The following is a 26,230-nucleotide window of genomic DNA, read 5'->3' on the forward strand; positions in this document are numbered from 1 at the left end:
AAAGCAAATCTTAATGTGCAACGCCACACCCAGCCAACTGGTAACCATGGCCATAAGTTAAGCCCACAGAGCCACTGGGTCCCATTGGGGGCTACCCAGCACATTCCAGGATTATATTTCCAGTCGGAAACAGGTCACTGAACAGATTGATTGGGGTGATAGGTAACTTCCAAGATTTGTTTACATTGTTCAGGGGGTAAATAACCCATATATTTTAATTCTTTTGGGTCTAGGGGGTGGTCTCCAAATCTAACTTTCTTTTTTTTTTGTTCCCAGCAAATAGTAGCAGGGGTAATCAACTGTCCTTTCTCAGGAGTCATCCAGAAATGTTCATCCCAGACCTAGTAGTATTGCTCAAGGTACCGGGAGGCCTGTCCCCCTTTTGTAAAGAACACTTCTCCTTTTTATTTTTCACATATGAGGTATAAGCCTTTGTTACTTCTGTAAGGCTGGTGCTCATGTTAAATGTAACCCTATGTCCCTGGCCCATTGATGGCTTCTTTTTACACCAGGAGAGCAAAGACAGGTTATGGTTGGAGAGAGGAACAGAGTGGCGATACCCACCAGGGGAGTCTGTCCATTACTGACAGGGGCATAGCCCCACACACCCAACAGTTGGCAGAGTTGTGGCCCACGAGATGAAGACGTTGTCCTGTGCAGGAGCAGTGGTCAGGTTCAGAATTGCGTTGATGAGGCCGAGCAGCAGGAGTCGTTTACCCAGCTCCATCCTGTAGAGGGCTCGTCCGGGACCTCGTTTTCTTCTTTCTCCTCAGAATGATCTTGGTTTCCCGTGGGTCGGTGGGGTCCTTCTGGGTGGTACACTTGGCGTCCTCCGGGTCAGCGTGGTATGCCTTCTTTGCTCTGGTGTGATGGATCAAGGGACAATACCTGCAACTTTAACTGCAGTAGGGGTAGTTAGAATAACATAAGGGCCCTTTTACCAAAGGGCTAGCAAATCATGTTCCCAATCTTTGACCCATGCTTGGTCACCAAGTGTAAACTCATGAATCTGTTCCCCAAGGGGGAACGGCACCCTTTCTTGTACAAACTTAGTTACCCAATTTATTACCTTACCCAGTTCCATCTGCTGTGAAATCTTATCCCCCCTTACCTGAGGCAAATTTGTTGACACCTGTTTTATTATGGGAGGAGGCCTCCCATACACAATTTCGTATGGAGAATAGCCTTGGGACTGTGGGGTCATCCTGAGTCTGAGCAGAGCCGTCAGAAGCAAGTCCACTCAGGAGCAGTCAGTCTCTTTAAGTGTCTGGTTGGTTCATTCCACTATCTCAGAACTCTGGGCCTATATGCAGTGTGCAGTTTCCATTTGATGTTTAAAGTTTTGCTTACTTGTACTAAATCAGCTGCAAAAGCCGGGCCACTGCCTGATCCAATGCTGGTAGGAAATCCAAATCTGGGAACCATTTTCCTAAGCAGCCACCAGGCTACTTCTGATGCTCTTTCAATCCAGGTAGGAAAAGTTTTTACCTATCTCAAGAATGCACATACCATGACCAGCAGATAATGGTAGTGTCGGTGAGGTTTCATTTTAGTGAAGTCCACTCCCAGGTGTTCAAGGGGCAGCATGCCTTTCAGGTGAATACCCAGAGGATTTTGTCTGAATACCCGAGAGGCAGCATTAACCTGTGAGCAGACAGCATGGCCTAGGTGGGTCGCTTGGTGTGTTTGGCTTACCAGAGTGTGTGCCAGCTCCTCTGGTACCAATAATTTGTCACTTGACAATTCCCACCATCTCTTTTCAGTCTTGATGGCCCCTTCTGCTCTGGCTAACCCAACAGCTGTTGTCTTTGTTTTATCATGCGAGTGCCATCAGTATATAAGACCCAATTAGGGTCTCGAACCTTGAGCCCTTTTTTAAAACAAACCCCAGATACCTTACCTCCTCTTTGTAGATTGTGCCTTCTTTTTCAACACCCGGTAATCTGCTTTCATCAACAGCTGGAGCAGTGCATTTGTCCCTTTCTAGCATTTTTCCTTGGTCTCAGGCAGCCAGCAGCAGGTCATCTCCATATTGTAGGAGCTGACATCCATACTCTTCCGGATGGAATGAGTTCAGATCAGAAGCCAAGGCTTCCCCAAAGATGGCTGTGGAGTTAGCCTTTGTTATCTGGTGCTCCCGACTGGATCTTCCCATTCAAAGGCAATTATGGGCTGTGATGCTGGGGCGAGGTGTACGCAGAAGAAGGCATCCTTGAGATCTAGGCAAGTGTAAACTTTAGTCCTCGGCGGAAGGAGGCTAAGCAAGGTATAGGGGTTTGGAACAGTGGGGTGTAAAGTCACAGTAGCCTGGTTGACTAGCCTGAGGTCTTGTACAGGCCTATAGTCCTGTCCTCCTTCCCTTTTGACTGGCAGGATTGGCGTATTCCAAGCCGACTGGCACTCTACTAGAAGGCCTGCTTGTTTCAATCTATTGATGTAGGGCAATATGCCAGCTCAGGCTCCATCCATAGCGGGTACCGGTGCCCTCTAACTGGGATGGTACCTGGATTGAGTTCCATTATCACTGGGGCGTGATGTTCAGCCAGCCTGGGGGGAGGGGGGGTTGTCTTCCACCCAGACCTCAGGGAACAATTGAGTTAGCTCTCTCATGCTCTTCCGGCCCACCCGGCTCTGCCTTCAGGGGCTCATGCAACCTCCACTCATCTTGGGTTGGCACTGAGAGAGAGGGCAAATAAGTCATAGAGTCCGTCCAGAAGGTGGGCCTCTTCTCAGGGGAGAAAGTCACCTGTGCTCCTAGTTTGGAGAGCTCTCCTCCCAACAGGGGTACTGGGCACTCAGGAATGTCACTTGGTGTCCCCCCTCCATCTGACATTTTCTGGGCTGGCAAAACGATTTAATCATCTCTTCTCCCGACACCCCAGTTACAGCGGTAGTCTTTTTGGACAGTGGTGCCACAGGTTTTGTTACTACCGACAGTTCTGTTCCTGTATCCACCATGAAGTCAATGTTTTGGTCCCCCACTTTTACGGTTACCATGGGCTCTCAGGGACCTGATATCTCTGAGCCCTGGCAGCCCTAGTTAATTTCCAAGTCAGCAAGCCCCACAACTGCGGGAGCTTCCTCTTCCCTCCTTGCCTTAGGGCATTCATTCTTCCAGTGGCCAAAAGCATGCACCGGGCACACTGGTTTGGCTGTAACGGGGACCGGGGCCTCCCTTGGGACCGTTGAAGGACTGTCCTGTCCCTGGGGCAGATGAGGTTTTCTGGAGGGCCCAAGATAGACTTTCCCAGAGCAGCAGCTAGCACTGTAAGTCTCTTGTCTGTTCTCTTTTATTCCCTCCGGCTCTCTGGCAGAGCGCAGTCTCTGCTTAATTCCAACGTCTCCCTCCCCCTCTTGTCAGTACTCACCGGGAGAGGCAGGTATAGCTTGGGCGGTTCGGTTGGAGCCGGATCCTGGCAGTGTTGGCCAGAGGCTTCTGTCACCGGGATCGGAGCCTGCCCAAACGGCGGCTCTACGAACTCCGGGAAAGCTGGCGGAGGAGCAGTGGCTGTTGCAGAAACTTCACCTGGCCCTGGATCGGGCATTAAGGCAGCCTCCGGTCCTGGTGAAGCACTGGGAGGCAGGCGTGTCATTATCCAGCATGGGGGAGGGGTCAGGTCATCCCCGTCCAAATCCTGTAGAATTTCCTTTTTTATCATCAGTCAATTTTTGTGCCATTAATATTTTTCCCTTTCCCTTCTGGATACAGAACCTTGTCCAAGTAGGAGGGTCTTTAGCTAACCCTAGCCATGAGTCAATAGATGGATATTGATCCAGGTGTCCTGGCTCGCCTGTGACTACTGTGTAGACTGCTTCCATTATTTTTAAGTTCACGGTGTTCTCGGGTGGCCATCCTGCTCCCATAGGGGTCCATTCGACCTCACAGAGTATGTGGAGGCAGTTAGGCTTCATCTTCACCCCATAGTCTCCTCCTAATCCCTTCTTTAAATTTTTAATCATGCACTCCAACACAGTTGCCTTAGATTCACTTTCCCCCATCTTGCTTACCTTCTCGGACCTTCTTCTACTTTTCCTTTTCGTTCTGTCTACGAAGTTCTCAGTACCCTATGTACTTCTCATATTTCCACTCAGTGACACTTAAATTGCCATTCTGCCTCCTTTCTAATTGGGGAGAGAAGAGCCTTACCTGCCAGATCCCAGAGGGAGAAGGGGGTTTGGCGTGTCTTCACCTGCCGGTCAGCACAGCTGAACCAGAACATCACATGGTCCGAGACTGTTTCTCCCTTAAAGTCCATTCTGCCTTGGTGGGCTTGATCAGGTGCGGATGAAAACACAGATGGGTTAAATATCTCATGTCCCAGGCCATCTCCGGAAAAGCCAATTCATACTCACTTCTGTATCCCCCTCCTTCTAGCCTAACAATTCCGAGGGGGTCAAGAATTTCACAGCAGACGGGACACCTCCTGGGGGAGGGCAGAATACGAGCATACACGGACCAGTTTCTTATCCTAAGAATCCCCTGGCGATCACTTGGTAATAATTTTCCCCGAGACGGCGTGGACACACCTCCTAAATGTCCTTCACAAATTTCCTTCTTAAACCCTAGCACGCTCGTCGACCTGTGTACCAAGCAATCGCCACCTGCCTATTCCAGGCTCCTGTGGGTCCCCGCTCCTTCTAGTCCCTCCCAGGGGGGTGATCAGGCCCCCTCTTCCACCCTGCTGGGTGGGCTCCTCCTCACCTGAGCGCTCAGTTCCCCTGCTGCCGTCCACTACCTGCTTACGTGAAAGGTCTGGGCGTTGAAAAGCAGAATCCTTCCAGAGGGGCGAGGCTCCTTGCCCCCTCTAGGAGATTCAAGCTACAAAGCCTCGGGGTGGCCTCAAATGAGACCTGTCTCCTCAAAGCGAGGAGTTTCCCGGCCAATGCACCAAATGTTATAGCCACGCTTTCCGGGAAACAGACTCACTCAGAAGGACAATGCAGATAGTGGAGTGCAGTTTATTACACCGGCGGGCCCAAGGCAGAGTCACCTCTTAGCCAAGGACCCCGTCCAGCATTTGTGAAAATCTTTTATACCCCATGTGTACATGTCCAAACCCACCACCTACCCCATGTGTACGTGTCCAAACCCACCACCTCAATTCCCTTGAGACTTACATAAACAAAGGCAGGGTAAATACAACTACAATAACCCCATCATTCCCGTGTTATGTGTTCAAACAGTCAATAATCAATCAGCCCGCAGTTATATTCCAAACAGTTAATAACCGATAAGCCTGTGCTTACATTCTGATAGATAGTGTCCGGAGGCAGGGGTGATTAGTGTCTCTTTTCTCTTAGGCGATGAGTAACCTGGATATGATCTTCAAGGTTCCCCTGTCCGGAGGGGGTCTTATCCTTCCATTGTCGTTCCCACAGGCACTAAGCAGAGAGTTCAGAGTCCACTGGAGAGGCAGCTGAGCACGATCAGCACGGACAGGCCTGAGATGGAGTCCAGGCCCTATGAATTCCTTCTTCAAGATAAATAAAACTAAAAAATTTTTTAGCCATTCTCTGCTATCCAAAGGTATACAAGCAATAAATGCTGGAGAGAGTGTGGCGAAAAGGGAACCCTCTTACACTGTTGGTGGGAATGCAAACTAGTACAGCCCCTATGGAGAACAGTGTGGAGATTCCTTAAAAACCTGGAAATAGAACTGCCATATGACCCAGAAATCCCACTTCTGGGCATACACACTGAGGAAACCAGATCTGAAAGAGACACATGCACCCCAATGTTCATCGCAGCACTGTTTACAATAGCCAGGACATAGAAGCAACCTAGATGCCCATCAGCAGACGAATGGATAAGGAAGCTGTGGTACATATACACCATGGAATATTACTCAGCCGTTAAAAATGATTCATTTGAGCTCTTTGAGGAAGACGCGGTCGCAGCTGCAGCGGAGCTCGGTGCCGCTCGCTCTTGTTCCTGACTCACCGCTGTTCGCTCTCGCCGAGGAACAAGTCGGTCAGGAAGCTGCACCGCAGCCATGGCCTTTAAAGACACCGGCAAGACTCCCGTGGAGCCAGAGGTGGCCATTCACCGGATTAGGATCACCCTCACCAGCCGCAACGTGAAGTCTCTGGAGAAGGTGTGTGCTGACTTGATCAGAGGTGCGAAGGAAAAGAATCTCAAAGTGAAAGGACCAGTTCGGATGCCTACCAAGACTCTGAGAATAACTACAAGGAAAATTCCTTGTGGTGAAGGTTCTAAGACTTGGGATCGGTTCCAAATGAGGATCCACAAGCGACTCATTGACCTGCACAGCTCTTCTGAAATTGTCAAGCAGATCACTTCCATCAGTATTGAGCCAGGAGTCGAGGTGGAAGTCACTATTGCCGATGCCTAAATCAATCTTTTTACTAAATCGATAATCAGTTGTTATAAAAAAAAAAAAAAAGAATACATTTGAATCAGTTCTAATGAGATGGATGAAACTGGAGCCCATTATACAGAGTGAAGTAAGCCAGAAAGATAAACACCGATCCAGTATACTAACGCATATATATGGAATTTAGAAAGATGGTAATGATAACCCTATATGCAAGACAGAAAAAGAGACACAGATGTACAGAACAGAATTTTGAACTCTATGGGAGAAGACGAGGGTGGGATGTTTTGAGAGAACAGGATCAAAACATGTATATTATCTATGGTGAAACAGATCACCAGCCCAGGTTGGATGCAAGAAACAAGTGCTCAGGGCTGGTGCACTGGGAAGACCCAGAGGGATGGGATGGAGAGGGAGGTGGGAGGGGGGTTCAGGATGGGGAACACATGTAAATACTTGGCTGATTCATGTCAATGTATGGCAAAAACCACTACAATATTGTAAAGTAATTAGCCTCCAACTAATAAAAATAAATGAAAAAAAAAAAAGAAAATATTGCTATGAAAAAATAAATAAAATAAAATTTTAGCCATTCTAACAGCTGCGTATTGGTATCTCCTTGTGGTTTTAAGTTGTATTTCCCTCAGAGGTAATGATGCTGAACATCTTCTCTTGTGCTTATTGCCATCTATAGATCCTCTTTGGTTCCTCTTTGTTCCATTGAAGTCTTTTCCCTATTTTTAAATTGGATTTCGTTTTCTTACTGTTGAGTCATTTGTCAGATGTGTGATTTGCAAATATGTTCCCCCAATCTATAGGTTGTCTTTTTTATTCTCTTAACAGTATTTTTCACAGAGCAAAGTTTGAAGTTTTTCTAAGGTCCAATTTACTATTGTTTTCGTTTAGAGTCATGCAGTTGGAGTCATGTGCAAAACAGAACTCCTTGCATAACCCCAGTTTAGGAAGCTTTTGTCCTGTGTTTCCTTCTAAAATTTTATAATTAAAAAAAACCAACTTATTTCTTTGGCTTCGCCAGCTCTCCAGTTGTAGCAAGCAGGATCTTTGATCTTCACTGTAGCATGTGGGATCTAGTTCCCTGACCAGGGAGGGGCCCCTGGGAACAGGAAGCCTTAACCACTGGACTGCCAGGGAAACCCCTTTTCAGCCCCTTTATATTCCAAAATAACAGCAAACAACTCAGTAAATCCTGGAAGCTTCTCTAAACTATTTAATAAAACCTGCCATCTAAATATGTATTATGTATGTGACCTGTAATGTTTGTGAACGTGAAGTCACTCAGTCATGCCCGACTCTTTGCGACCCCATGGACACCAGGCTTCTACATTCATGGGATTTTCTAGGCAAGAATACTGGAGTAGGTTGCCATTTCCTTCTCCAGGGAATCTTCCCAACCCAGGGATTGAACCCAGGTCTCCCGCATTGTAGACAGACGCTTTACCGTCTGAGCCACGTCTGAGCCACCAGGGAACTTTCTGTTTGTAGTGTATAGTAATATTAATGTTTCTAGTAAAAGTGAAAATCTTCTTTTATCTCCTTTCATGTAAATGAAAATCAAACATGTTCGTCCCTTTTAACCTTCATTCTTGACGATATGATGTGCTGCCTTTCGTGGTTTTGTTTCTGCAGGCCTGGCATCCCACAGGGTTCTGCAGACAACAGTTTTATTTCTGTAAGCTTGTACAGATTATTTGGGCTCCTCCCTGCCTAATCTTGTACAAACATTTTATAAACAACGCCCCTTGAGAAGTCAGTGGCCACCCTCCAGCCTCCTAGAGCTATATACTGCATTGCTGACTTCAGGGTGGTCCTTGAGAATAATGTTTTGTTTGGGATAGGAAGATGTTTAAGGCTGAGAAAACAGTTGCAGTGTGAGGTGAATGTGGAATCTTGATAATACAGCTTTATAAAATATTGAAGCAAAGTCCCCACATCCAAAATAGCAGACTGTGAAAGGCTCAAGGCTGTGGTTCCAGGTTTTTAGTCCCAGGGTTTGCCACGTGACGTTTGCTTTCTCTTCAACTCTCTTCGATTCCCACAGTCATGCTTGCTTGCTTGCTTTCAGAGCTGCCAAATGAGAGGAGCTTCCAGCATGCTGCTAAAAGCAATAATTTGTATCTTGCGGAGAAGCTGTTTGAAAAGAAGGTTAATATTAATGCTGTGAACAATGTGAGTGGAAATCACAGATGTGACAAGTGACAGCAGTGTGGGTTTACACAGTACAACTGAAATAAAAATAAAATCGATTCTGCTAAATGAGATGAGGGGGAGCTCTTTTGTTGGCAGTTCCAGAATGTTTAAGCTAATAGTGGAATCAAGCTGTAGAGGAGGCTCTGGGTGCTTTAATCGCTCTAATCTGAGGGGACGTGCCCGGGGTCTTTATGTGCAGCTGTGCTAAGCCTTTGGGTGGGCAGCGTAGCCAGGTGTCAAGGTTATGGGCCTGGACTTGGTCCTGGGTCATGGCCTATGGATCACTTTGGCCTCACACATTCTGGAAAGGCAGAATGTCTTTTGCTACACAGTTCATCACTGTTTTCTCATCAGTGATGCGCTTTGTGGTTGGAGCCTTCCAAATTTAAAATCCAAAGGCAAGTACGGCTTTGCTTTTTACTGCTTGCGGAATATAGTACATCTGCCTGTGGGGCAGAGAGGCCTCTCCTGAGACCCGGCACTCACTTGTTCTTCTGTGCCTGGGTTTAGGGGAGAAGTCCCACTGCCAGAAAAACGGATTGCCTACTGCTTGGCCTTGTGGAGATTTCCTGACAGCCCCACAAGGCATGGTTCATCACTGAACAGACCGGGGTTGTGTCTGTTTAGGACGATGTGGAGTGCTTCAAGGTGGGGATGGCAGAGGTGGGTTTGATGCTAAATGAAGCGTCAACTTTAAGAGACCTACTTATACAGACTCCTTCCAAGGAACGTGGAGGGCTCTAGCGGTGTGTTCCATTGTTATATGGTTTTGTAAAATCTGAAAAAGAAAGAAATTTAAACTGCCATCAGTTAAGCTTTCTGACTCTGGCTTTAAAGAGGGCTCCTGAAAAGTGTAAACTTCACCTTCTACAAAACCTGGATCTGTTCCAGGCAGTGAGTCATAGAAACTGAGGTGTGCAGTGGAAGGATGTTTAGCAGTTGTGCCTGTGTGGATGTGAGGGGATTTGTCTGTATGTGTATATTGTGTGCATGTCTGATATGTTATGTGTGGATATCCTATTCATTACACTTACACATCCTAGAAAGAGTAGAAAAATGGCAAGTTTTTGCAGCAGAACAATTTTAGGAACAAAAAAGAGGAAAGGAAACAAGAAAGGAAGGGAGTAAAAGAAATAAGCAAGGTTCTTTGGAGGTAATACATAGATTAGATTAACTGTTGAATAAGTAAAGCAATAATCATTTTTCTAAACAGCAGGAAATAGATCCTCCAATGTACCTTTCAATAACCATTTGAAAATTTTTCCATATAACTTTCTAATATTTTAAACCATACTTTTATATAAAAGTACTTCATACACTAAAACTAACAGTCAATGTAGCAAGTTATTATAAACTCCTGATGAATTATATTATAGTTTCTAATGACATCTTTTTTAGTCCTGTTTACAGCAAATTGCTCACATGGTTGCTTGTAAAGTTCTTTAAAATCAGTGATGACAAAGATGAAAAAAAAAATGGAAGTGGTTTTATTGACTTACCTTGGATGCTATTTTGGTTTGCATCCTTATTCACAAATAAAGTTAAAGGGGAGTTTACAAGCCCAAATTGGGCATACTAGAATATAGCTCTAGGCTGCAAACAATAGCAAGGGTAACTCATGTTTTGTCAAACTTAGTTTATCACTGATTTAGCTACTAAGGAAATCAGATGTTTAAGCAGGTCTCATATTTTTGCAATAACTTATTAATGAAAAGCAAAGGATAGTAAATTCTTTGGAAGCAAAATAAATGTCCAGAATGTGGGAAATATGACATGTGTTTTACTTACAAGCAAAGCATCCTTTGTCTGAAGCACCTCAGAGTGTCTCCAGACAGACTGGGAGCCCCAAGCTGGCTTTTCTTTGAAGCAAAAGACAGTCATGCTTTTTTATCTGTGTGTTTCTTTCCTTCCTTCTCTCCCTCCCTTCTTTCTTTTTGTCTCTTTCTTTCTTCATTTGTTTGATTCAATACAATTTAAAGTCCAGAAAACTACAGGGGAAAGAGCCACATATGGACTGAACTAGGAAAATTTTTTGTTATGCATTATCAATATATCCTACCATTATTAATGGTTGCATACAGGAAAAATACAGCTTTTACACTCTAGTTGAAATCTATTATATTGTTATAATCAGTCATAGGTTATGCAGTGGATTTCAGCTTGATGTACACACTCCAGTTGGTTGCTAAATTCTCTGATGTTATCTAATAGAGAAATGTAAGACTATGCTGGATACAGTTCTCACTGCTTTTAAAGACAAGGCAAAGAGTAGATAACCAAAACACAAACACCTGGTTAAAAAAAAAAAATTATGGCCATTCAAGAATCAGGAATCTTAAAAACTCGAAATAGCAATCAGATGACTGAAGACACAAATTATGTTTCGTCAGATGAACCACAAGGTCTTGCATTTTGCAGTGGAGACAAATCCTTTATCTGCTGTGGGTTTCTTGCTTAATCACAAGGTCAGGGTGGATACTGCTGATAAGGTAAGCCCATCATTTGGTAGAATGGATTCAGTTCAGTTCAGATAAGTCACTCGGTCATGTCCAACTCTTTGCTGCCCCATGGACTGCAGCACGCCAGGCCTCCCTCTCCATCAACAACTCCCAGAGTTTACTCAAACTCCTGTCCATCGAGTCGGTGATGCCATCCAGCCAATCTCATCCTCTGTCATCCCCTTCTCCTCCTGCCTTCAATCTTTCCCACCATCAGGGTCTTTTCCAATGAGTCAATTCTTCACATCAGGTGGCCAAAGTATTGGAGTTTCAGCTTCAGCATCAGTCCTTCCAATGGATATTCAGGATTGATTTCCTTTAGGTTGGACTGGTTGGATCTCCTTGCAGTCCAAGGGACTCTCAAGAGTCTCCTCCAACACCATAGTTCAAAAGCATCAATTCCTTGGCACTCAGAGCAGAGAAGGCAATCGCACCCCACTCCAGTACTCTTGCCTGGAAAATCCCATGGACGGAGGAGCCTGGTGGGCTGCAGACCACGAGGTAGCTAAGAGTCGGACATGACTGAGCAACTTCATTTTCACTTTTCACTTTCATGCGCTGGAGAAGGCAATGGCGACCCACTCCAGTGTTCTTGCCTGGAGAATCCCAGGGATGGGGGAGCCTGGTGGGCTGCCGTCTATGGGGTTGCACAGAGTTGGACACAACTGAAGTGACTTAGCAGCAGCAGCAGCAGCAGCAGATTAGAGCATAATTATTGTAAGGGGGAAATCTGGTCACTTGGGTTATCTTTTCTCCACATACACCCAAACTGTTTCCATTGACAGTATTCATTTTGGAAAGATCTCTTTAAAGAATATGCATGTCAAAAAAAAAAAAAAAAAAGAATATGCATGTCTTGTGCTCTTTGTATTTGGTGACAAAACTGTTTTTCATTACCAGTAGGACTTAGACTTTTGCTTATTTCCCATGTTGACCTTATGTCATGCATTTGTAAGGATAAAATGGTTGCCCAGAGGATCAGTTGCATAACCCAGAGGTGAGGACTCTGGTTCAGTGTGGGTAGCACCTCCAAGTCTGGGGAAGAGGCCGATGAGGTAAATGGAAGTTCTTACTCCAGATGTGGACAAAGGCTTCCAGGTGGAGGGCAGGTGGTGCTCAGAGGATAATACAAACATCTGCTCTCAAAGCTGCTTTCAGTTCAGTTCAGATGCTCAGCTGTATCTGATTCTTTGTGACCCCGTGAACTGCAGCACACAAGGCCTCCCTGTCCATCACCAACCCTGGAGCTTACTCAAACTCATGCCCATCAAGTCAGTGATGCCATCCAACCATCTCTTCCTCTGTCATCCCCTTCTCCTCCCACCTTCAATCTTTCCCAACATTAGGATTTTTTCCAGTGAGTCAGTTCTTTGCATCAGGTGGCCAAAGTATTGGAGCTTCAGCCTCAAGATCAGTCCTTCCAGTGAATATTCAGAACTGATTTCCTTTAGGATGGACTGGTTGGATCTCCTTGCAGTCCAAGGGACTCTCAAGAGTCTTCTCCAACACCACAGTTCAAAAGCATCAAGTCTTCGGCACTTAGCTTTCTTTATAGTCCAACGCTCACATCCATACATGACTACTGGAAAAACCATAGCCTTAACTAGATGGACCTTTGTTGGCAAAGTAATGTCTGCTTCTTAATATGCTCTCTAGGTTGGTCATAACTTTTCTTCCAAGGAGTAAGTGTCTTTTAATTTCGTGGCTGCAGTTACCATCTGCAGTGATTTTGGAGCCCCAAAAAGAAAGTCAGCCACTGTTACCACTGTTTCTACGTCTATTTCCCATGAAGTGATGGGACTGGATGTCATGATCTTAGTTTTCTGAATGTTGAGTTTTAAGCTAACTTTTTCACTCTCTTCATTCACTTTCATCAAGAGGCTCTTTAGTTCTTCTTTGCTTTCTGCCATAAGGGTGGTGTCATCTGCATATCTGAGGTTATTGATATTTCTCCCATCAATGTTGAGTCCAGCTTGTGCTTAAACTACCACACGATTGCACTCATCTCACACGCTAGTAAAGTAATGATCAAAATTCTCCAAGCCAGGCTTCAACAATACGTGAACCATGAACTTCTAGATGTTCAAGGTGGATTTAGAAAAGGCAGAGGAGCCAGAGATCAAATTGCCAACATCCGTTGGATCATCGAAAAAGCAAGAAAGTTCCAGAAAAAATCTATTTCTGCTTTATTTTTTTGTTGTTGTTATTAATCACTTGGTATTATCTTTAATTAAGTACAAAGACTTTTCCAATCACATCACATAGAGATCATTTTGTCCACTGCTCTGTTTGGCTGCCAGTCTCTCTCTTTTTTTTTTGGGGGGGGGGATTTAAAAAGCTGTTTTATTGACTAAGATGAATCTTCTTACATCAAAAAGAAAAATGTCTAATATGTAATGAACGAAAAAAAAAATGTTTATCCTAAGTAATCACTGAGTACAAAATCCACAGCCTAACAGTGTGATTTAAAGAGAAAACAGGAGAGCATGCAATTGCTCTAACACAGGGTTAGAAATAAAAGGTAAAAGTACATTTGTTTTGGTAATTCTAAATATACAAATATAATATTTACCATATCTACCCTGTAGTGTAGAACTGCTTAATTCCCAAATATATATAATTCAAAAACCTTAAGGAAACATTAAAAATGTCCCAGGCTACTTTACTGAACATTAATGAATATTGAGTTCATGAGATATTAGAGCTAAAAATACTACTGTATTTTAAAGTTAAATGGCTAAGAGAATATTAAGGTACCATTATTCTACTCTTCTTTTAATCCCACAGATGGCTTTTTATGTTAAAGGGATCAATTATGTTAACAGCAGCTTGATTTGACAAACAGAGATTCCAGAATCAGAGTTGTTCTCTCGGTACAGTGTCAAATTTTTTTTAACATTTCCAAAAGCATTTTCATAGCTATCTACCTAAATAACTCTAAACAGCTTTTAATCAAGGGGTCCCTATATAACATTCCTTTTATCCTACACTGTGGCTGTTGGGACGGAACCCCTGTTGTAGGAAAGTTCTCTAGATTCTGATCTGACCCTCAAAACAACATCCATGTTTAGTATTAAATGACCAACCCCTGGGGAATAAGGAATCTAAGGTGTTGAGAGGCACAGAACTGATGTTTTGGTTGAGGAGAAGGGTGAAAATCAAGTTGCAACACCTAGTCCCTTCTACAATCAAGTCCTAACAATACCATAATAAAGTCTCAACCAACCTGATTAGTTCTTACCCTTTAGGAATCACATACTATACACTGATTAGATACTGAAGAAAATAAAGAAAAACATTTGAAAATACATGAAGAAATAGAAACATGGAATTTCTCACAAGGCCCTGGATCAAAAAAATTTACAAAAAGATCTTTTGAAAATAATCACTACTTGTGAGCTTAATACACATAGAGATTCACTTTTAAACTAAGTCATGTTAACTTACCAATAAAATAGTAAACAAACCAACACTTTAAACAATTTTATAAATTACTTGTCATTTCTTTTTGTTAATGTCACTCTCTCAACAATATACAAAAATAACACTACAGCACTATCCACCTAACCTGTCTCCATCTCTTGCAAAGTCCTGGGCCCTGGAAAGAGACTGGTCATCAATCTTCACTGCAGATGTCCCCCGCAAAGGGCAGGTGCATGTGGCTGCCAGTGACATTGGGCAATCGAGATAAGTCCGGCAGGCTCTGGATCCGGGACCTGAGTTCTTTGCGCACCAGGGAAACTCTGGCTAACTTGCGCTTGTATTCTTCCAATTTATGTTCTTTCTCTGCAAGGGTTTCCTTTTGACAACGAAGAAAATCTGCTAACATTCGAGTGAGCTGCTTCCTATCATCTATTTCAGCCTGCCGTTGTAGTCTGCCAGCAACATACAAGCATCCTCTACCATTTTAGAAAGTCTTTCTCCAGACTCTTTATCTGTTATTTCTTGAACTTCAACAGGCAAAGAAGCTATCCTTTGATGAACTGCTGCATCACCAGAAGCTGCATTTTCTAGATCTTGCAATGCTCTAACGAGATCTAGAGTCTTGTTTTAAGAGTATGGCTATGTCTTCATTTTCTCCTTTAAAATTCTATCTGTCCCTCCTGTGGTGGTTCACTTGGAGATCCTAGAGAGGAACAGTTTTCATTCTCATCCACCTTTATCTGCTCATACGTTCGCTTCCTAGGCTTCTTGTCACCATAAAGAGGTTGCTTAAGTTGTTCTAACACATCATTTTCATAAACCGACCTTTCTTCCCAAATAGCACTCTTCCAAGGTGCTTCTTACAACTTTCATCAGTTTCACTGGAAACATGCTTAAAGGCCTCCACTATAACTGGTGCAAAATCTTTTGTAAACTCTGGCCCCTTCCTTTTGCTGTTCTGAATGACATAATTAGCTAGGTAGAGAAAAGTAAGCTTCCTGTTCGGTTTGGCTTTCCGCAGCTCCCGCTCCCACACGGTGACGATGGGCCGCGAGTGCTTGCGATGGTGGATGAGCCACAGGGACAAGGTCTGCACGCTCTGCTGCGAGTTGCTCAACTCCGACAGCTTCTTCTCCAGCGCCGCCTCAGAGAAAGCGGACATCCCTCCGACACCGCGTTCGCGCCGTCCCACACGGTGGGGCTGAGCGGAGGAGACTTTCGCCGCCCCCGCCGCGGCCTCACCCCCTCACCCCACCCTTCCCCACGCCCTCACCCCACCCTTCCCCACGCCCTCACAACCACTGCCGCCACATCCAACACCGGCCGCAAACCAGCAAGATGGCGTCCAGCCGGCAGTGACGTCACGACTGACTGATGCCCCCGGCTGCCAGCCTCTTATCTCTCTCCTCAGCAATGGTAAGGCGAATACCCTTTCCACAGGGAAGAGAGATCCACGGTTTGCCTTTGCCAATAACGAAAATGTTTGAGAGCCGTGTGGCAAAGCTGTTGCCGTTCGCATCTTTCACATGAACCTGGATGTCTCTCCCGGTTTGTAATCACACCAATTCTTCCCAGGTTAGCACCTCCAGTCACCATGCACAGGTTACCAGCGTCAAATTTGATGAAATCAGTAATCTTGCCAGTCTCCAAGTCAATCTGAATGGTGTCATTCACCTTGATGAGGGGATCAGGGTAACGGATGGTATGAGCATCATGGGTTACCAGATGAGGGATTCCTTTTGTCCCCACAAATATCTTTCTTACTTTGCAAAGTTTATACTTGGCCTCCTCAGGTGTAATACGATGAATAGCAAAGCGACCCTTGGTGTCATAGATCAAACGAAAATTCTCTCCAGTCTTATCAATGTTGATGACATCCGTAAAACCAGCAGGGTAGGTTATATCTGTGCGGACTTTGCCACGGATCTTAACGAAACGCTGCATGCAGATCTTCTTTACTTCATCTCCAGTTAGGGCATACTTAAGTCTATTCCTTAGGAAAATGATTAGGGGGAGACATTCCCTTAGCTTGTGGGGGCCGGTAGATGGACGAGGGGCAAACACACCAGTCAGTTTATCCAGCATCCAATGTTTTGGAGCCGCTACGCGTTTCAGGTGCTTCTTGGGACCCCGAGCCATGGCTGCGCTAGGCACAGAAAGAGCTATTTCTGCTTTATTGACTAGGCCAAAGCCTTTGACTGTGTGGATTACCACAAACTGTGGGAAATTGTCAAACAGATGGGAATACCAGACCGCTTGAGAAATCTGTATGCAGGTCAGGAAGCAACAGTTATAACTAGACATAGAACGACAGACTGGTTCCAAGTAGGAAAAGGAGTCCGTCAGGGCTGTATATTGTCACCCTGCTTATTTCCCAGTATATAGCTCAGTAATCCGGGGCTTGTTTTTTTTTTTTTCTTTTTTCTTCTCCGTACCTGGACTTTACTGAGAATAAGAGAAGACATTAATGCAGTTTCGGTGGCAGCCCAAACTGCTAAAAGGCTTATACACTTCAAAACGGAAGGCCCCCCACAGAACCTCATTCCTTGTTTATTGATTTGTATGTTACACGTTTATCAAACTGTCCTCCAGGTTTACAAATATAATTGATTACAAGAGGCAAATAAGATGTTCTGAGAAGGCTTACTTTTTGGAAGGCACATTTACATTTACAGAAGTTATAGATGATTTTTTTTATATGTAGTACCATGTTTATTGGATTAAATACTTAACCATTTAATGTACAATTGTACTGCTGTTTTTATTCAGTTCAGTTCAGTTCAGTTCAGTCGCTCAGTCGTGTCCAACTCTTTGAAACCCCTGATTAGGGTCTGTTTTAGTTTGGGCTGATGTAAGAAATATACCATAGGCTGGGTGGTTTCCACAACAAACATTTATTTCTCACAGACCTGGAAACTGGAGACTCCAAGATCAAGATGGTGGCACTTCCAGTGTCTTGTGACAGCCACTTCTGGTTTTATTCACTCTCAGTGGAGAGCAGAGTGAGGAGCCAAGATCCATGTCTGTTTATAAGGACAGTAATCCCATTCATCAGGGTTCCACTCTCCTGACCTAATTAGCTCCCAAAGGCATGACTTTCAAATCCATCACACTGGGGATTAGACTTAACATATGAGTTTTTGAGGGACACAAACATTCAGTCCAGAGCAGGGTCCTATATTTTTAAAAAATGAAAATGTATCAGTGACAGAGTTTTTGAGTGATGGGTACCTGTCTCATTTCCCCTATTAACCCTGTAGGTTTTCTTGTTTTTGTTGTTGTTTGCCTTCATTTTAAAAGAGATTTATTTTAAAATTTTTTTCAGCTTTGTTGAGGTATAGTTGACAAATAAAATTGTGATACATTTAAAATGTACATAGTGACGATTCAGTGTTTGTATACATTGTGAAAAGATTCCTTCCATCTAGTTAATTAACACACTCGTCATCTCATTTCTTTTTTTGGTGAGAACATGTAAATTCTATGCACTTAGCAAATTTCACTTGTATAAAAGTCTTATCAACTAGAGTCACCACATTATACATTAGATCCTTAGACCTTATTCATAGATTTTTTTGACAGGGATAAAAGGAAATAGAAAACTAGACACATGAACTTACAGATAAGGATCCTGAGGTTTAGGGTTAACTAAGCTGAGCAAGACTGCAGCGTTTGGAAGCGGTGGAGACAGAGTTTGAGGTCAGTTTGTTTGAGTCTACAGATCGTGCTCACAATGTCTGCTCTGTAGACTTCTTTAACTTGGGGCCTAGGGCTCAGGTCGCAACTTTCCCCAAGTCATTGCCCTTCATTCCCTCCTCCCTGAGATAGCCAGTGTTAACTGCTAGCTATTTCCTTTCACACTTATCTGTCTGCTCATTTGGTGTACAAGTCTGAGTCCCCCAGCATCACTGCAGGTCAGTAGGTCTTGAGCAGTCTCCGCCTCTCTAATGCACACGTATGTGTATACACACACTTACATGATTTTATACAGAGAGTGTATTTTAAATAATTTATATATAAGTAGAATTCTTTTTATAAGTTCAGTCTTCTCTGGTTTTTCTTTTTCTGCATAGCTTCCTCTTCTCCAGTAACTACAGTTAGTAATGTAGGATCTGTGTGTTTATTTCTATACTTTTCCTCTTGCTCATATAATCATATCCACATTGCTATCTATCCACCTACTTACCCACTTACAATAGACATAAATACATACATAAACACATATGAGTTTTTTTGGTCATTGCTTGTTTTATAAAAAATGGGATTGTATTATATTTTCTCTGCATCTTGTTTTCTGCATTTAATAGCTACCTAATGGAAATCTCTCCAATTGTTATAGCCCTAGTTAATTATTTTTAGTGCCTACATGATGTGGTGTGACTGTTCCCTGATTTGTTCAGTGTTCCCATGTTGATGGACATTTACCTTGCTGTCAGTTTTAATGGTTGCAATTAATAACCTTGTTTATATAACATTAGGTCTAGAAATTTATTTTCACGGGATAGAGTCCCAGGAGTGGGATTACTGATTGTATTTAAAATTTTAATAGATATTGCCAAATTGTTTAAACTGAAATGGTTTCATTTGTACTAGCACCTTAAGAGAGTACCTTTTGTGGTCCTTGTTGATTTGTAAGGATACTTCATATATTATAGAAAGTAACCATTTATCTGTATTAAGTTACATTCTAAAAATCTATCATTTGTTTATCAACTTGTTCCTTTTTATAACTTTTGAATCAAAACACTATACATCATAATCTAAATTTTCTCCTAATATGTTTATTGTTTGTGTGCTTTCTTTGTCTGTATGATATATATCACTTTTGCTGAATACTGAACTCTCATCTCTTGATCTTCAGCGGTTAGGCATTAACCTGGCTTTTGTTGGCTGAGAGAGTGTGGTGGCTCACTCAAGTGATGGGTTCCTTTCTTCTGTTTTCTAGAGGAAGCATGGCTTGACACTTCTTCACCTTGCAGCCTGGTCTGGAAGTCTCGAGAGGTGCTCATGTTGGTTAGAGCTGGAGCGGACCAGAGAGCCGAGAGGCAGGTAGGCATGTGGATCACACCAGACATAAGCCCTCGCTCACCGTGCAGGAGGGGGAGGTTACGGAGTAATTACCTTCCCTCCCCTGGCTCTCTTTAGGAGGGAGTGCATGCCCTTTACTCTGTAACTCAGAGCAATAACATGCGCATTGTGGACCACCTCAAGATCTGTACCTGGAAGACCTGGACCAGCCTGACGAGGTGTGTTAGCTATGGGTCTCAAATAAACCGCGCTAAATTCCACTGTCTTCCTGTCCCTGCTGGAACTACCAGAGCAGCCGGCACAGACGGACCCGGCCCTGTGGCTGACTCCTCCCTCACTCTGGCAGACCACAGAGCAGCGCGCAGTTATCGGTGCTGGTGGCGGCCTTGGCCCCTGCATGTGGGGAAGGCAGGAAGTAATGAAGAAGCGGTCTCTACTCACTCATCCTGGCCACGGGGCGGACAGGACCCATGCTGTGTGGCTGTCTGCGTCTTACTCTGTGATGCCTGGCCTTTTGGGAATGTACTCGGCCCACAGCTGTGCTGCAGTGAGACATGGAGTATACTGCAATTGCACCATGTTTGTCTCTATTTTTGTCTTTTCATGAGAAGCATGGAAATAATAATAACAGCTACAGTGGCTCTAGTGGTAAAGAACCTGCCCACAACGCAGGAGACATAAGAGATGCGGGGGTTTGATCCCTGGGTGGGGAAGATCCCCTGGAGGAGGGCATGGCAACCCACTCCAGTATTCTTGCCTGGAGAATCCCATGGACAGAGGAGCCTGGAGGGCTACGTACAGTCCATGGGGTCGCAGAGTTGGGCAGGACTGAAGCAACTATGCACCACCTATTGAATATTTATTGGTGTGCTTGGCCCAAAGGGAAGCTGTGTCCACACATTTCAGTGAGAGGTCTACAGCTTGGCACATATGGATGCTTAACAAATCATTGCTGAATGAATACTTTATACTGTTAATCCCCATAGTAATCCTATAATGAAGAAATATTTTTATTTATATTTGAGGAAGTCGAGGCTCAGAGAGACTGAGTACCTGGTCTCAGGTGCCCAAACTGGAAGGTGACAGAGCCAGGTTTGAATTCAGATCTGGTGACTCCAGTCACCGCGCGGTACTGTCTTCCCTCGCAGAGGACCATGGGCATTGCCCATGCACTTGGGAATAGCCCTTTCTAGGCTCTTTTCATAAGGCAGTATCCTCTGTGGGGTTGGCATTTGGATTTCAAATGGGACTTCCTCTTCACTGTGCCTGTTGAACTTCATTCTCCATTGAAGACTGTCTAGAAGTTAATCAGTAATATTCATTTTATTTCATCTCTTTTAGGAACACTTTTTTTTTTAGGAACACATTTTTTTTTTATCTCAAAAATAATAACAAACACTTTTGTCAAATGACGTCTATAAATTTCTTTTACTTCTTCTAAGTACGACTGAGCAACTATACATTTTATAGCTTGGAGGCAGACAGACTTGGGCTGAGTTCTGGCCATATAACAAATATGTGGGTTTAGCAAGTCTTCCAACTGCTGAAGTCCTCAGTGTTTGCCTCTGTGCAATGGGAATAATAAAACCTATTTCATGGTAGCACCAAGACATGATTTTGAAGGATGTCTTGACCTCCCTGTCTCTTTTAATCAGCAATTTCTCCATTCTTTGATGTAAATGATTTTCATACTTCCTCAATCTTCTGTACAGATACCTCTGTCTGTGAGCAAAATGGCAAGCCATTCTACCACCCCTTTCCAATCAGACACCAACCCTAAGCCATTCCCATGTAGCAGCATCAAAGCAGCCATTGCCGGGATGCTTAAATGAGTTAATGACTACAGAGCACCTAGCAAAGAGCCTGGCAGATGGTAAGTGCTCACTAAATGGGAGTTATTATAACAGTTATTATAGGGTAAAACACTGTCTGGTTTCTCAAACTGATAACCATCATCAAACAGCATTTAATGTCAGGATGAAGAAGTCAGACATCCCAGTTTGATCCATGCTAACTAGGAGTGTGGCCTATGATTGAATTCCATTCAATTCAAGTCAGCAGATGTGTGTTCACAGCTGGTTTTATATGAGACACAGGACTGTCTTCCTCTTCAGTGGGCTCTGGATGCTTTCATGGGAGACAGTTGTGAGTAGGGAGGATCAGACAGGCTGAGGAGGCTCAATGACCCAAGCAGGTTTACAGGGAGCCTTCCCACTTCTGCAGCTTCTGCTGGCCTTCCTGTCTGTTATCTCTTCAGCTGGCACTGAGTTCGCCCTGTCCCACTCCTCTCCCCCCAACGCTGAGTATTTGTTGGGGAAAAGACTGAGAAACCCTGACAATGCAGAGCCAGGTGTTAGCTGAGAGATCCTAAAATGAAGCTGCATTGAGAACCATGTGCAGAATGAGCAAATCATGTGTCCCCTGGGTCATCTAGGAAGAGAAGAGCCTCTGAGTCCCATTCCTAAAGAAACCTGGATTCATCCATGGAGAGACAGAGTCAGTCCTTTTTCTGCAATCTGTGAGTGGGGTCAAGGATATCAGCCAAAGCCAGTAGGAGCCGGGATCCAGAGCACAGGGCACGTTTATTCATTGTCGGGTATCGCATCTGTATTTGCTTAAAGGTATTGTGGCGCTCATGAAATGCATTGACTGGAAAAGACTGCTCCACCTTCACAGCCGGCCTTCTTGCCCAGTTTCTTATCCACAGAAGGTGACTGAGAGCCTGTATACCTGCCCAGAGTTAGTAATCCTTCTCATTAGCCTTGGAGGGAACTCCAGAAGCTTACAAGGAAAGCCAAACAGGGAGGAGGTTTTTATTAATCAAATGGATTTAAGTAGGCCCAGAAGAGATTGGGTAGGAGGGCAGAGATGGAGGGCACTGGGAAATATTTTGAGGTTTCTCCCAACTCCGTAGCTCTAAAAAATATGTTGTCCCTCCAGCGGAGAAAGATTAGAGCAGCCAGGAGAAGTTACAGGTTAAGTAGTCTAGATGTTTTGACTCAATGTGTAACTTCCACCTAGTGATCAAAAATAAGTACTCAGATCAAAATGTTTGGAGAGGTAGGGACACTAAAGGGAATGGCCTCAGAGGCCACTCATGTTTCTTTGGATATTTACAAAGTCTGGTGGTACAACCTTAGGTTGGTTTCAGCTGTGTAAATAGAGGAACTTCCATTGGTTTAAAGGAACATTTACAGGAAATCTCTAGAGGTCCAAATGCAAAAAAACCCATCCTTGTTCAGAAGACTGGAGATAATGAGCATGAGGATTTGAGAAGACAGTTTCTTCTGTGGGCCAGTGGTCCACACCTCACAGACTTAGATTTCATCAAACCTGTTGCCTCTTACCTGGGGAGAACTGACTCAGCAGCGCCCATTCACAGCAGTTCCATGACTTCAGAAGCAACGCACTGCTCTTCTAGCACTTTTTGCTGAGTGTTCTTTTTCTGTCTCAAATATCCAGTTATGTAGGGACCCACTTTTTTTCCCCTTTGCTGAATTCAGCCGTGAATCCCTCATAGCAGGGTGAAGGGGAATTTCATGCTGAAGATATGCCCAGGAGGCACCGAGGTACCTCGTGCTGGCCTCCACCGGCCTCCTCTCCCGGAGGCCCTCAGGACACCCTCTCTGGGATCTGTGTGGGAAAGGATGATCAGGTTGGACTTTGGGTGCCCATTTAATGGCTGTTTGTGAAACTTTTACTCAACTTGGTAACTTGTCAAATAACCCTGCAGCAAACTTAAAAATGAAAAATAATTTCTAATGAATAACTCCAACTCCTCACACTTATTTGTGTGCAAACAATTTAAATGCATTGAATTAAGACATATTAGTTAAGTACACATTAAGCTAATACAGGAAAAAAAGAAGGAACAGAAATTCTGAACCTTTCTTATTTTTGCTAATTAAGAAAGGGATTCAGGATTCTGAGTTGTGGTTGTCTGGGATCTGAAGCCTGAGACGCTGACACCAGACTCCACAGTCCTCCAGGCTGGAAAATCTCCCTGCCTTACAATGAGGGCAGTCTCCATCCTTGGAGATTGCTGCACTGGATAGAGGCCCACTTGAACATAATTTAAAAGGGTTGGGTGGTTAAAAAATGAAGTAGACATAATAAAATATATTAAAAAGCAACTCACGTTTTTAAACTTCTTGTTATTTTGCTTAGAATATGTACGAGAGATGGGAGAAAAGGTTTGTGTATCATTTTACTGCTGCCTGGTCTTTCTTTATGCTACCTTTTGATATGTTTATAAGATACAGACTACTTTAAATGTCCTTATTTTGTGTAATTTGGCTTTCACTTTTTTTTTCCCTGATGATAACATTTTTTAAAGAGCATCCAAAGTTCAAAGCAATGGCTGTTTTGTTAGGGAGGAAAAATGTTTTATCTTTGATAACCTCCCGCTTCTTATCGGTCTAGACTTTCTCTGTGGGTGGGTCCTCTGTCACTTTGTTTAACCATGCAGAAATGCAAGACTTTGTAGCAACCAGGGTTAAAAGAGTAAGGCCATTTTAAGGTTGAACAGGCTCCTACTATTTCCAGCAGTGTTTGTCCCCAGATTGCTAAATATGTATTAGTAAGAATTCTTTCTGAGTGACAAAAATCCAGTTTAATCTGGAATAAACATTAAAGGGTAGTTTATGAACTCCTAATTAAAGAGTTTGAGGGTGTACCTCACTGGCTGCAGGCATGGCTAGATTCAGCTCCCCCTCCAACTCTTGGCTGTCTCTGTTGGCATTTTTAAAAAATTATTTGTTTATTTGGCTGTGCCGGGTCTTATTTGCAGTATGTGAGATCTTTACTTGCAGCATGTAAACTCTTAGTTGCTGTATGTGGGATCTAGTTTCCTGACCAGGGATGGAACCCAGGCCCCCTGCACTGGGAGCGTGGAGTCTTAGCCACTGGGCCACGAGGGAAGTCCCTCTGTTGGCATTATTGATAAGTATACTCTCCACATAGTGGGAAGGATGGCTACTAGCAACCTCAAGTTTAAATTCTTATGAATATTGTTATGGTTTTGATTCATAAGAAAGAAAATTTCTCCCTCATCAAATGTTCATATAGAAATCACAGGAACAATTCTGTTTGGCCCTGCCTGAAACATGTGCCCAACACTGAACCAGTTCCTGTGACCATGGGTTATATGATCGTGGCAGGTAAAGCCTGGCCATTGATAGCATTAAGTGGACTAAATTAATGGGTGTGTGTGTTTGTGTGTGTTGGCCGGGAGAGGGGCAGGGGAGCGGTTCTCCCAAGGAAAAGCAAAGACACAAGCAGCAAATGTCCACTTGCAGACAGAACACTATCATGTGTTATTCATGCCCTTTGTGCGTAAAGGACTAACAAAACGCCTTTCCTTTCTGTGTGAGAATTTAAACCTTAGTTAACTTTCTGGCTCTGTGTCACTACAGACAAGACAAAAGCACAATATTAACTATTACTAAGCAGCATTGCTTATGATAAAAGTGACTCCTGATTGGTAAGCTGCATCTGGACTTGGAGGAACTGCAGATGAATTGTGAATGCCAGAGGAGAAGCCATCCTTTGGGCATCTCTGAGTGGAGTGACTTCTTTTCTTCTGTTCCAGGGCATTAGCCACCGTTTCTTATCACCTGCCTCCCCAACCACAGGCACAAACTCAAACTGAGCTATATACCCCCACATATCACCAATTTGGTTATTGCATTTCATTACAATCACTTGCATATGTGCTCATCTCCCGTAATGGACTATGAGCTTCCTGAGGATAGGGTGTTATATTTTTTATCTTGGCCACTTCTGCTTAGCACAATATCTGACATATATATGTGTGTGTGCGTGTGTGTGTGTGTGTGTGTATAAATGTTTAATAATTGTTAATAGTTGTTGAATAAATGAGTGACTGATTTGTAAGAATGTGTGACTAAATGTTTTCATCTAGCATATAATCAGCATTTCTCATCTTTCTTTTTGTGACTGGTTTATATGGACCCTTGTTGGCACTGTTTGCAGATATTTGTATAAGCTGGACACGCTCATTCTGTCATTTCCCAAAAGCTGTTGATGGCTCCTGGGGCTTCCCAGGTGGCTCAGTGGTAAAGAATCCACCTGCCAAGTAGGAGATGAAGGAGATGATCCCTGGGTGGGGAAGATCCCCTGGAGAAGGAAATGGCAACCTTTTCCAATAATTGCCTGGGAAATCCCATGGATAGAGGAGCCTGGTGGGCTACAGTCCATGGGCTCAAACAGAGCTTGCCATGACTTAGTGACTAAACAGCAGTTTGAGGCTCAAGACTAGACCTTTATCTCCAAATAGGGATCTAATTTCACAAGTGGCAAGAGAGGGTCCCAAGCAGTCTCTGTCTTTTCTCTTTGTCCTTTCTTGGTGATTCAATGAGGACAGGGTTTCAGACTTTGAAGGGCTAGAGATATAGGTCTAACTGGCAACACATCTGGCTCAAAAATATAAATAAGGTGATCTGTTGTTACCCCAGCATGTATAGAGCCCCATAGGACTGATCCATACATACTTTTTTGGAAGCCATTTATTATTTTAGCACTTCTCCTTCCTTTTTCTTTAAGTTGTTGGAGAATCATAAGCTATTATCTCAAGCAAACAGAGACCATTATCTTTTTATTATCTTACATTAGCAGGAGATCAGATAACAAATCTCAGATTCTGGAAACTTCTTATAAAGAGTCTTGCGTCTTGCTTTTAATATTTCAAACATCTTGCTAAGCTTTTGGTTAACAACA

General features: G+C 43.7%; 2 protein-coding genes, 1 long non-coding RNA gene and 2 pseudogenes across 3 annotated transcripts in view; 2 read left to right on the plus strand and 3 right to left on the minus strand.

Annotated features, from left to right (window-relative positions):
* Window positions 1-3,818, minus strand: LOC136172335 (uncharacterized). Its single transcript, XR_010664007.1, has 3 exons — window positions 3,369-3,818; window positions 1,901-2,219; window positions 1-900 (listed from the first exon to the last, which is right to left on the minus strand). It is a non-coding gene; the product is annotated as an uncharacterized lncRNA (long non-coding RNA).
* A 2,060-nt stretch (window positions 3,819-5,878) lies between these two features.
* LOC136171822 (small ribosomal subunit protein uS10-like) lies at window positions 5,879-6,407 on the plus strand. Its single transcript, XM_065940833.1, has one exon. The coding sequence runs from the start codon at window positions 5,994-5,996 to the stop codon at window positions 6,351-6,353; it is 360 nt and encodes a 119-aa protein (XP_065796905.1). The 5' UTR covers window positions 5,879-5,993; the 3' UTR covers window positions 6,354-6,407.
* Window positions 6,408-8,396: 1,989 nt separating this feature from the next.
* The window catches only part of ANKDD1B (ankyrin repeat and death domain containing 1B), a 58,429-nt gene continuing 40,595 nt past the window's right edge, over window positions 8,397-26,230 (plus strand). Inside the window, 6 exon segments of the mRNA XM_065941282.1 lie at window positions 8,397-8,522; window positions 10,934-11,032; window positions 19,416-19,461; window positions 19,464-19,513; window positions 19,610-19,667; window positions 19,670-19,710. Of these exon segments, the coding sequence (XP_065797354.1) occupies window positions 8,397-8,522; window positions 10,934-11,032; window positions 19,416-19,461; window positions 19,464-19,513; window positions 19,610-19,667; window positions 19,670-19,710 (420 nt within the window).
* On the minus strand, window positions 13,566-15,696 carry LOC136171841 (regulation of nuclear pre-mRNA domain-containing protein 1A-like; annotated as a pseudogene).
* Window positions 15,826-16,623, minus strand: LOC136172040 (small ribosomal subunit protein eS4, X isoform-like; annotated as a pseudogene).

This window comes from Muntiacus reevesi, chromosome 7, assembly GCF_963930625.1.
Source record: "Muntiacus reevesi chromosome 7, mMunRee1.1, whole genome shotgun sequence".
NCBI lineage: Eukaryota > Metazoa > Chordata > Mammalia > Artiodactyla > Cervidae > Muntiacus > Muntiacus reevesi.

What these genes read in the sequence shown, in the direction of transcription:
- LOC136171822 (XM_065940833.1), top strand. Translation starts at nt 5,994, where the DNA reads ATGGCCTTTAAAGACACCGGCAAGACTCCCGTGGAGCCAGAGGTGGCC.